We start from the raw sequence: 12,449 nt of genomic DNA, 5'->3' as shown, positions 1-12,449 counted from the left end.
CCCTAGTTACAAAGACAATGCCTGGCACATTTTTTTGGAAAAATGTTTGTTTGTTTATAGAAAGAGAGAGTATGAGCAGGGGCGGGGAAGAGAGAGAGGGACACAGAGAATCCCAAGCAGGCTCCATGCTCACCATGACTCGGGTCTCAATCCCAGGACTGTGAAACGGAGCCGAATATGGTGCACGATCTCACGACCATAACTTCATGACCTGAGCCTACATCAAGAGTTGGCCAACGTAACCAACTGAGCCGCCCGGGTGCCCCACAATGCCTGGCACGTTATAGGCTCCCAATGATCTGGATCCTCCTCCGATGCTCACAGAAATACTGAAAACTCCTACAAAGACAGACAGATGATGTCACATCATGAATATGTTCACTTAGCTCCCCCTCCGTGCCAAGCACTGTTCTATAATACAAAAGCCAACGATAGACAAGGTCCTTGAACTCAAGACTCTCATCGTCTAGAATAACAAAGAAAATAAACCAGAATAATTATTATTTGAGGCATTAATAAATAATAACAGAAGAATTTAGCAGGCCTCTGTATGGAACAGATGGCACATTGGGAGAGGAGACACAAGGTCTGGTCCGGGAAGTGGGCGTGTATTTATCATTTTGTCTTACATTTCATCATCATTCGCTTATCTGACTTTCTTCCCAAGTAAAACGTATACGTCTGAGAGCAGAGACTTTGTTTTGTTTTCTGTGACATTATCAGCATCTAGAACCATGTCTGGCACATACTTGGGGCTCAAAAAACGTTCACTGACTGACTGATGGACGGAAGGAATCCTAGACGATGAAAAGGAGCCATCTAAAGATCTTGGAGATCACTCCTTAACGCAGGAAGAAGCAAACATGAGTGCTCAGTGAGAACATGCTTGCTGTGTTTGGGGAGAGGCCAGAAGGCCAGTCAGTGGGCTGAAGACAGTGAACAAGGGAGAGAGGGAGTTAGGAGGGGAGTCTCCAGAGTACAGAGCAGCTAGAACACGTACGACTTTCTTGGCCTTGGTAAGGAGTTTGAATTTCATCCAAAATGTCAACTGGAGGGAAAGTGCTCAGTGATTAGTTTGGTTAAATAACTATGGAATGCAAAGTGTAACAGGCCCACAGAAGGTAAAGAAGAAAGGACTGCCTTCCGGAAGGGCTAAAAATAACGACAAGCTTCTTGGTAGTGTCACTTGAAGCTGATGGCTAGAGTGAGAAGGAGCAGAGGACAGAGATTATTACATGTGAGTCCATATCTTCACATGGCAGGAGCCCGCCCATGAAATACAAGGGCAAACAAAGAGCCCAGATTGTCTTAAATTATTTAGCTTTAATATTAGCAGCACATGATATTGGACATGCAGATCAATGCAAAATATACAGATGACAGAACCTGAGAATGCTTTGTTTATATAAAAGTTCATGGACGGTGAAAGTTCATCTGTCTATCCTTCTCCTTATCAACCTGTCATTCAATTAGCCCATCACTTACTCAGTTATTAAGTAATTATTACTTGCATGTCTACTTCCTGGGGAAACAAAAGCGAGAAAGACAGACAATCGTGGAATTTAGAATCTAACAGATATCTCCAAAAATCTCTCATGTTACAAAAATTCTGAGACAGGGTGGTGTAGTTGAAAATCCTTATAAATATCTAGTCTTCAGTTTGCATCCCAGATAAGCTCTGTATTATCTTATACTTAAAGTTTTTTTTTTTAATGTTCATTTATTTTTGAGAGAGAGGGAGAGAGAGAGACAGAGCCAGCACAAGCGGGGTAGGGGAAGACAGAGACGGAGTCACAGAATCCAAAGCAGGCTCCAGGCTCCAAGCTGTCAGCACAGAGCCCGATGCGGGGCTCGAACTCACAAGGTGCAAGATCATGACCGGAGCTGAAGTCGGCTGCTTAACCGACTAAGCCACCCAGGTGCCCCTGTATTATCTTACACTTTAGAGCAAGTCATGAAATGTCTCTGAGCCCTTGGTTTCTCATCTACAAAATGAGAATATGAATTTTGCCCTCCTAAGATGATCATGGGACTGAGTCTAAAAGATACAAAGGGCTAAGGAATGCCCAGCACGTGGCCATAGTTTCCATTCAACCTTTTCGAATAAACCTATGTACAAAAATAGGCTCTAAGTCTGCAACTTTAGTGTCTAATTTCTTCCTAAATCATGAATTTTTCCAGCTTATCATTTGAATGCCACTCAAGAGAGATGAGACTTGTTAACACTTCGATACTTTAGCTCTACCCTGGCCAGCCTCCCTCACATGGATCTTTCTACAGACAGAAAAAGAAATCTTAAGGCAGGAAAGGTATTCGAGAATACCTGTGTGGACAATGTCAAGGCTTAATGTGTAGAGCAGACCACGAGTCTTAAAAGTTTCCCTCTTTGGTCATAGGTGAAGGTCTATGTGAATCCTCTGTAAGGCAGCCTGGAGGGCTGGTTCATAGGTGGTACTCTGAAACATGCAGACAAGGTCAAATCCTGGTACTGATGACCCAGCTGTGTCATCGCGAAATCCTTAACCTGATTCTATGGTCAGGGAGCCCACTAACCACCAATTTCACGGGGTAGTTATGGTTGGAAGCTTTAAAATGAGAGAGTGGACATTAAGTACAGGGCACAAACCTCCGTCCGTGACAAGTGCTCAATAAACAGAACCTACAGGTGAACTTCTCTTTAAAGGAGGAACACTTCAAACTATGATAGAGAAAACCCCCAAACACGTGTTCTTGCCACCAATGCCCTTGGAAAGACAGGCCAAAACAGTGGCCTTGCTGTGTCCCTGAAATCCAATTAAAAAGGGATAAGAAGAAGTTCCTGAAGTGGCTTGAGCTGAAGCCACCTGAACATTATAGGTCTATGACTTCATAAGGCACAGGCTTCAACAAATTCCCTCTCCTCATTCTTGCCCCATGGTGATTGAATTAAGCACGCTGGGATGTCAGGGCCCACCTTCACCTCCCAGATACCATCAGGAGGAGCCCGTTTTGCTGTTGGTCAATCAGAGCAGGTCTATACCAGTCTGGACTACCTGAAACGCAGCCATTCGAGAAAGAGCACTGTAGTTGCAAACAACATAAAAACTAGTCCTAAGAAGTTCTGGTCTTACATGCACAAAGGCACAAGGACATGTTGTTTTAAGTAAAAAAACAATCCCAAATAGCTTTCAGGAAGGGTCAGTCTTGTACTGAACACTGAGGATGTGCCAAGCACTCCACACGTGTTAATGCCAACAATGATGGAAACAGCAAAGCACCTAGAAACTCTCTCACATCCCTCTTTTGCCCTCCTATCTCCTTCCCTACAGCTGATTCTGCAGTCACTGCATTTCCTCCACAACACATCTGGAGTCCCTTCATTTTGTTAAATCTCCATTTCTACCACCTTGTCCATATCAAGCGATTTAATCTCCTTCTCAGTTTCCTCATCTATAAAACTGGATATCATCTACCTCTTCAGACGGTCATAAATGGAACCATACGTGTGAAGAACTTAGAACACGTAAAATATGAATGCTGATTGCTTGCATTTGTTGTTATCGTCACTTTTTTGTTGTTGCAATGGCTTCTGAAGCTGTCGTTCTGTTTCTACCGGTCTCCATACTAAGTTTATTATTTATACAGCATCCCAAGGGATCTTTACAAAATAAATGTCAGCCCATGTCACTCCCTGGCATAAAACTCCCGTGGCTTCCCAGCATATTTAGAGCAAAATCCAAATTCACTCCATGGCTCTCAAGACCATCACTGCACCAGCCCACTGTGCTCCCTCCTTGCTGGTTCTCTCAATGTGCAGATGGAGTTCTCCCTTGAGACCCCATTCCCTCTCCTGGCACATCCATCTCCTAGACCTTTCATGACTGCGTCCCTCATCATGCAGGTCTCATCCTGAATGTCACCACGTCTGACCTCTCCTGATCATCCTACACTTCCTATATCCTAGTTACTATTCGAATGCTCTCGTTAATTTGCTTTATGGCACTTACCACTATTCAAATAAAGACTACAGACGCATTTTGCTTGACCACCGTGGGCTTGTTCTGGTATTATCAGTATTTTACGTGAACGCCTTAGGTAAGGCATTTATTCCCATTTCCACAGGATCTATCCCTCCCCATCATGTAATGCATGTCCTAGATGTAGCGACATAATCCGCTCAGCCCTACAAGACATCTGTGTTTCTCACTCTACATGGGGTAGAAATACCAGAACGCAAATACAAAAGCATGTTCCAAAATATTAGGATGAAAGAGATCATCAGGAATATTCAAAACAAGCTTATGTTATCTTTTAAAGACTATCCTTAAAATGAAGACACAAAATCAAAAAGTTCAGGAGAGAAAATGGTGGACTCCTGGGACCCACCCACAGACCCTCACCTGCGAAACACCATACTGTATGAATCTTCTCTCCTGAAATAAGCAGGCTCTCTCTTTTTTAGTGTTTGAGTCAGAGATTTCCTGAGTCAGGACTACCCCCTGACACTTCTTAATGGGAGCAAAGCCATATTTATAGCTAATGAATAAAATATTAGCCAACTCTGCTAAGTACTGACAGAGACCCAGTGCTAATTGCTGCCCTGGGACTAACCTGCTTTGCTCACACAAATAGGGGCTGCTTAGTCAAGAGGGATGCCAGCCAGCTTGTCTTGTCTCTTCTGAAAGAGTGATGACAAAGAACAACCTCCAACGAGTCATTCCGCTGTTGGGAACTAACGAGATAGTTATTCCAGAGATAACAAGGAATGCAGAGGCCAAGGGTTGAAAAAGCAAGACTCACTAAGCATCCTCTGTGCACTCCATGCTTCATACATGTTATTGCATTTAGTCTCCGTGATAGTCAGTGAAGAAGTATTATTGTGTCCACCTTACAGACGCATATAGCAAAGCTCTGAGCTCTCACAGGTGGAGAGGAAGCATTTGACTCTATGGGAATGTGACTCCAGACTTGACCACGTTGCATTACACAATGCTGCTTCTCATCTTTAACACACAACATAAAGAGGTTCAAAAGTCAGTGGCTACTGTAAATGCGCCGAGTTTCTAACAAGATGATTAAAACATATATCCATAAAAGTACAGCTACGGACTCCTGTTTTGTGAGTAATGGTTGAAAACGATGAAAGTTTTATTTAACACAATGTATCCCTTGGAGGTCTCAAGAGCAGTCACGTAAGGAAGGGGTCAAGACCCTGTTTACAGTACCAATGAGTAGATCTTGGACAGATGGCTAGGGGTAGGGAGGTCATTTTTGGCCCCAGCCCAACTCGGACTTTTGAATACAGAAGACAAATGTGTCACATGTGTGTATGTATATGTACCTGCATGTAGGAAACCTTTGTCTATACAATTCCATATTCTCAATGTATGTAAGAGGGTTTGGCATATAAATCAATAAACATAGGATGAATGAATAAAATGTGCCTCAGCAAGAAAAATATGGGACTCTTCTGGTAATGAGCTCACCATCAAAGGATTTTTTAAGAGACTAAGTTTCTGAGCATGGATTCTTGCCTTTGGAGGGGGGTCAACAATAGCCAAGCAAGCTTTATTGAACACTCTCTAGATGCTTGGCATTGCACTCAACACCCTACAATCATTATTTAACATTTGCCATATCTGTATGAGTTAGATCCTATCAGCCTCCCACTTTACGTGAGTAGAAACTAAGGTCTGCAGAGGTCAAGGCATTTGTCCAAGGTTATGCAGATGTTAAGTGGTAGGCCCCGGACTAAAACCCCCAGACTTGTTAATATTACGCTATGTGGCCTGCTACATCCAACAATTGCCAGGTCCACTCCCAGTAATGAGACCCCATGTATTGCTTCGAATCTATTATTTGTACTGAAGATCAATACCATGAACGTGGAAGACGTTCTTTCCAAACAAGTGCCAGTTTCCATGGAAGTTGTATCTAACGCTGTTCAGCATCATTGCATTTACGTGTTTGAGCTAACACATCACTGGGGCGCCTGCGTGGCTCAGTCGGCTAAGCGTCTGAATTTGGCTCAGGTCATGATCTCACGGTTCACTGTTCATGCCCCGTGTCGGGCACTGCGCTGACAGCTCAGAGCCTGGAGCCCGCTTCCGATTCTGTGTCTCCCTCTCTCTCTCTGCCCCTCCCCTGCTTGCACTCTGTCTCTCTCTCAAAAATAAACATTAAAAATTTTTTTTAAATAAACTAACACATCACTGACCAGCTAAAGTCCCAACTTCTCAGCACGGCACCTAATTAACTTTAGGATCCAATCTCAGCTCTAACTCTTCCACATCAGAATACTCTGTCTGTTTATCCCCTACTTTTGTACTACTGCCTTGTTTTCAGTCACATTCTGTCTCTTTCCTGAGCATCCCTGGGTCCATCCATCCATCCAGTCAGGAATGTGGTGATTTCTGGGAACAGTACCCTGCCCTCACTCACTGTACAGTCTCACAAGAGGGAATAAGCGTACCTGTTTAATCCTGACCCACCATGCAGTAGCCACCTCAAGAGCTCTCATCCTCCATGAAGCCGCCCCTAAGTATGCTGGTTCCTCGTTGCCCCTTTTGCTTGGTACTCGTACATCACCATGGCCCCTACTGTAACTGCAGTACAGTGAACCTCGTTTCTGATGATGGTCGGGTTCTAAAGTCAGTGTGAAAGGACCCAATGGTCCAACTGCCCTTCCGAGTCCCTCAGGAAGGAGGTGTCACATTAGAGACTCCCCACTGCTTCCCAACATGTGGCCAGCTAGCAAGTTTAGCCTCCATATTGAAACAGACCGCTGCCTTTGATGAAAGTGCCAGAGAAGAACTCAGCTGAGGTCGGAGGCAGACCGTAGGAAGAATGCGTATCTGGTTACATACCTCAATCACAGCACACGTACCATCACATTGAGATGCTCAGAGAAGGTGATCACGAGGGAACCAAGATTGACTCAGTGCACAGCAAAGTTATATTGTCCCCTCACACGGTCACCCTGGGGCTCATGTTCATTGAGTAAACAGTACAACTCATTGCCTCAGCTGTCTAAATTGCTTTTTCTCGTTCACAAAAACGTACATAGAATGTGGCTCCACTCACCTTCCCTGTGCCGTCATTTAACTCTTTTAACTGGGCAGCTAAACCAGGAGTTCCTGGAGCAGGTGGACCATATGCCAAACACCAGATGGTCAATTCCTTGGGGAACAAGACGGTCTCATCTTACCAAGATTTGGCTCCTGTTTACCTCCACAATACCATTTCTTTTCATTCCAAACTACCCTTCCCACACCAATTCTACTAACCTATTTCTAGTTTTCACAGATAATACCCGTTTCCTCACACCTCCTGCCTCTGCCTATAGTGCCCTTCCCCACATCATCCAGCCAATGTGTATCCTCAGTACTCCCGGTGAATGTTTCCTCTTCAGTGACAGGCTGATTGGATGTACACCCCTATTCTTCACTCCTTCTTGGATCCCTGCCCCCCCCCCTTTTTTTTTAGGTAAAGTTGTGGTGTCCTCCCACGCTGAAGCTGGGCCACATGACTTGCTTTGACCAATAGGATGTGAGCAAATGTGATACAGCAGAGTCTGAAAAGTGTGTGTGCAACTGGGATGGTCTTGCTTGTCTGCTGTGACTGTAGGTTGTTCCTCAGCCAGTTTGCTGGAGGGTGAGGCAGACGGTGTGAAGTCAGGTTGCCCCACTCATGCCAGCCAAGGCTGGCATCCTACATCCTACATCCGCCAGCTGCAGGCTGACCCCCAGACAAGGGTAGCAACCCCAGTCAATATCAGGGAAACTGCCTAGGGAATCTGCAACATACTAACACCACCAGCTGAGCCCAGCCCAGATCAGCACCACCCACACTTTTGCTGTATGCTGTTGCTACTTTGTTGTGTATTATGGAGTATGACTGTAGCAATAGATCACTGATACATTTTCTTTTTTTTTTTTAATTTTTTTTTCAACGTTTATTTATTTTTGGGACAGAGAGAGACAGAGCATGAACGGGGGAGGAGCAGAGAGAGAGGGAGACACAGAATCGGAAACAGGCTCCAGGCTCTGAGCCATCAGCCCAGAGCCTGACGCGGGGCTCGAACTCCCAGACTGCGAGATCGTGACCTGGCTGAAGTCGGACGCTTAACCGACTGCGCCACCCAGGCGCCCCATATCACTGATACATTTTCTATAAAGGCTTCACTGACCCCTCCCAAGGACAAGTGAGCACTCCCGTATTTGTGCAACCTCTAAATCTTGTACATTCCTCTATTAGGAAAATTAACACATTCTAGTCTTATAAACGTTTGGTAAATAATGTGGGGATTGGTTTTTATGTTCGCTGCTTCTTCCAAGGCTGACCTTCTTGAGAAAAGGAACCTATTTGTGAGGGAGGTGAGGTTGATACAATCAAAAGAGTTTGGGCACACCTGTTCGTACAGCCATTATGGAAAAGAATATAGGGGTTCAATTAAGAATTCACCTGTCCACGATCTCGCGGTCCGTGAGTTCGAGCCCCGCGTCGGGCTCTGGGCTGATGGCTCGGAGCCTGGAGCCTGTTTCTGATTCTGTGTCTCCCTCTCTCTCTGCCCCTCCCCCGTTCATGCTCTGTCTCTCTCTGTCCCAAAAATAAATAAAAACGTTGAAAAAAAAATTTAAAAAAGAATTGACCTGTCATATGATCCAGCACTCCCACTCCTGGGTATGTATCTGAAGGAAATGACATTAGCATCTTGAAGAGATGCCTCTACACTCCTGTTAATATCGCAATAGGCAAGATGTGGAAACAACCTAAGCGTCCATCAAAAGATGAATGGATAAAGATGTGCCCTCTATGTACGGCAGGATGTTATTCAGCCACAAGAAAGGAGACAATCCTGCCATCAGTGACAACATGGACGGACCTTGATGGCAGTAGGAAAAGTGAGATAAATCAGAGAAAAAACAATTATCGTATGGTATTACTTAGATGGGAAATCTAAGAAAAACAAAACGAAACTTGTAAAAACAGAGAGTAAAGAGTGGTTACCAGAGGCTGAGGGGTGGGTGAGGTGGGGAGATGCTATTTAAGGTACAAACTTATAACTAGTAGATAAGGAAGTTCCAGAGATCTAATGTGCAAATAGTGACTACAGCAAAGAGTGTTTTATTGTAAATTTTAAAGTTGCCAAGAGATGAGATCGTAACTGTTTTCAACACAAAAGAGAAACGAGAATTACGCGAGGTGAAAAAGGCACCAGCTAACTACTGAAGCAGTCATACTGCAATTTACAAATGTGTCATACTAACATCTTGCACACCTCAGACTTACACCCTCTTCTATTTCCATTATATTCGATAGAGAAAATAGTTTGGGCATCTATGGGTTGGAATCATGGTTCTGCAAATGGCCAAACTTTCTGAGCCCAAGTGTCTTCAGCTAGACAATGAGGATAGCAGCAGCCATTTTGCAGCCTTGAGAAAAGGAAGTGAGAAAATCTGCATAAAGTAGCCAGCTCAACGCACGACACCTCAAAGGGCTGCACAGATAGCATTTGGTCGAGCGAATTAATGAACTGACACTTCCATGGCAAAGTTCTCAGAACAAGTACAACAAAAACAGAAGGTCCTTTGTCCCATTACCGATTCCTAACATCACGCCAGCTGCCCACAGCATTCTGTAGCCTCTAATTCAATTTATTACTATGGAAGCTGATGTTTCAATTTACTGAACCCAACTGTATCATAAATAAAAGTCCCTCAGAGGACCATCTTTGCAACTTCTTGTCAGCACAGCAGTTAAATGCAGTTTATTTAATCTCTCCTCTAAAACAAAAGCTGCAGCTTGTTGCTTATAAATCTGTTCTTCCTGCAACCCTTCGGAGAAATAGAGACACCTGGCGTGGACCTACTGCCTGCTCTCAGGCAGGTTAAGCAGCCTTGTCAATGGCGACATGCGCTGTGCTCCTGCCCAATTAAGAAGCAGGTACTCACCTCTCTGGAGGCAGGCAGCCCTCTTCCACAGCTGCTGTAAGAGCAAGACGTAGAGTGAGAAGGCGCATAGGTGGCAGCCTGATTAAAGCGAACTTTGTGCAAGGCCCTCACCCCAGAGACAAAGTGAGGAGCCGCAACTCACGGGTGCCCCAAACCGCCTCCCCCATCCCCAGCACCCTGGGTCCTGCAGTCCAGCATCCACATACACTTCATGGTACTGTGTGTGTGTGTGTGTGTGTGTGTGTGTGAGAGAGAGAGAGAGAGAGAGAGACAGAGAGACAGAGATATGAGCAGGGGAGGGGCAGAAAGGAAGGGAGACACAGAATCCAAAGCAGGCTCCAGGCTCCAAGCTGTCAGCACAGAGCCTGACAAGGGGCTGGAACTCAGGAACCGCGAGATCATGACCTGAGCTGAAGTTGGATGCTTAACTGAGCCCCCCGGGCACACCTATGGTGCTTCTTTAGGAGTCTACTCTTGGTCTTCTGTATTAGACTTTGACCTTCTGGAGTACCAGAACTTGTGTGTGGGGTTCTCTATCTCTTGGTCTATCACAGGGCCCAGGGCAAGGAGAGTGCAGCTGCTCAACACAAACTTGAAACAATGATAACATTGCATTTATTGAGCACATACTGGTGTGCCAAACATTGTTTCCACTCTTCCCATGACTCATCTCACTTATCCTCACAGACATCAGGCGAGGAGTGTTACTGTCATCCCCATTTTATAGATAAGGACAATGAGGCTCAGTGAATAACATGCCCAGGCCTAAATAGCTAGCGACTGGAGGAGCTGGGGTTCACAAAGCCCATTTTATTACAAAACACTTGGTGCTTTGTTCTGTGTTCTCTGACAGACTTCTTCGCTTTGGGAGTGTTTGAGGTCTGAATGATTCTGTGCTTTAAAAAATCATACTTAGCTTTCTCTGTTATGGAGGTGGCCAAACTGTTATTAACGTCTACTTATAAAAGCTCTGTTTCTTTGTTCTTCTTCTTTTTTTTTTTTTTTTTTTTTTTTCACTAGGCAAAGGTCTTTATTAACTTTGTTTCAAACTTCATTCCCGGGCTTCTTCAGCTTCATTAGTTGCCAAGAATATATTGTGTCTAAGCAAATACTGAACAGAGTTGCACTGTCCAAGGGGCTGGGGCTTAAAAACATTAGAGATCCAGATTTTATCAGATCCATGAACAGAATGTTAATTTTTTTAATGTTTATTCATTTTTTTTGAGAGACAGAAAGAGAAAGTGGGGGAGGGGCAGAGAGAGAGGGAGACACAGAGTCCGAAGCAGGCTCCAGGCTCTGAGCTGTCGGCACAGAGCCCGACATGGGGCTCGAACTCACGGACCCGTGAGATCGTGACCTGAGCCCAAGTCGGACGCTTAACCGACTGAGCCACCCAGGCGCCCCCATGAACAAAATTTTAAAAAGCACTCGTAACCTAAAAAAGAGCAACTCCTGGTAACTTCTTCAAGTCCTATCTCCTTCAGAAGTTGACTCCATTCAGTTTGCTTCCTTCTTGGAAGTTTCATTGAAACGCTCCACGCGACCTGCAACTTCCTCCTCCTCCTCCTCCTCCTCTTCCTCCTCCTCCTCCTCTCCAGTAGTGGGTGGTAGACCGTGGGCAGGAGCTGCTGCACCAAGCTGGTTTAAGCCGCTGGGTAGGCTTTCTGTCAGCTGCTTTACCTCCACTTGGCCCTTGATGGTGAAAGTGCTTGCTGCCCCGGACGCCCGAACTCTAGGGTCGCCAAAGCGGATCACCCTTCCTCGGTTTGCGAACACATTCACTTCTTCGACTCACCAGAGCTACTGTTTACCCCTCACTTCTTTAAGGAGAACTGACATTTTTTTATCATCTCCTGTAGCTGTTCTATGAACCATCTTCTTTCGGGGCGCAGTTCCTTTCCCACCAATGTGCACCTGTGCTTGCCAGTGCGCGTTCCTCCTGGTTTGTGATGCTTTCTTTCATCTTGGTGGAGCAGAAATGGGACCGGGGGCTGGGGGGCTGGGGTCCACGCTTGGTGGGGCAGGGGGTGGGGTGGGTGGGGGTGTCTCGGGCCGACCAGCTGAGATCAGGTCCGCGCACCAGGGCTCTACATCCTCATAGAGAGTTTCCTCTCAGGATCAGACGGAAGAGGATTGCAGCAGGGATTCTCAAAATGTGGTCACTGGACCCGAAGCATCAGCATCTCCTGGGGACCTCGTCACAAAGGCCAATTCTCGGGTACCCAATGCACACCAAATAAATCAGACACTCTGGGAGTGGGGCCCTGTGATCGGTGTTTTGACAAGTCCCCTAGCTGATTCCGGCAGAGGCTGAAGTTTGAGAACCAATGCGTTCAAGAAATTTAACCAAGGATGTTCCGAGCCGTCATGTGAACAAGGCGCAAGGTCTGCTGGCACTCGCGGCCACGGTAAAACCAAAGTTAGCACAGCACTAGGTGTCACCCCAAAGAGGGCGTACATCTCGTGTTTCATTAGAGCAAACATAAACAAAGGCCTTTAAAGTGTCAACAGGGTCAG

At 45.5% G+C, this 12,449-nt stretch overlaps 1 protein-coding gene across 1 annotated transcript in view; it reads right to left on the bottom strand.

Annotated features, from left to right (window-relative positions):
- The window catches only part of FYB2 (FYN binding protein 2), a 129,623-nt gene that overhangs the window by 78,235 nt on the left and 38,939 nt on the right, over window positions 1–12,449 (bottom strand). Inside the window, exon 4 of the mRNA XM_047083833.1 lies at window positions 9,933–9,966. Within this exon, the coding sequence (XP_046939789.1) occupies window positions 9,933–9,966 (34 nt within the window). The remainder of the gene's footprint in view (window positions 1–9,932; window positions 9,967–12,449) is intronic.

This window comes from Lynx rufus, unplaced genomic scaffold (assembly GCF_022079265.1).
Source record: "Lynx rufus isolate CCGP_SWC_20201006 ecotype Redwood Valley unplaced genomic scaffold, mLynRuf1.p SCAF_2, whole genome shotgun sequence".
NCBI classification, from domain to species: Eukaryota; Metazoa; Chordata; class Mammalia; order Carnivora; family Felidae; genus Lynx; species Lynx rufus.
This window is presented reverse-complemented; position numbering and strand designations above follow the sequence as displayed.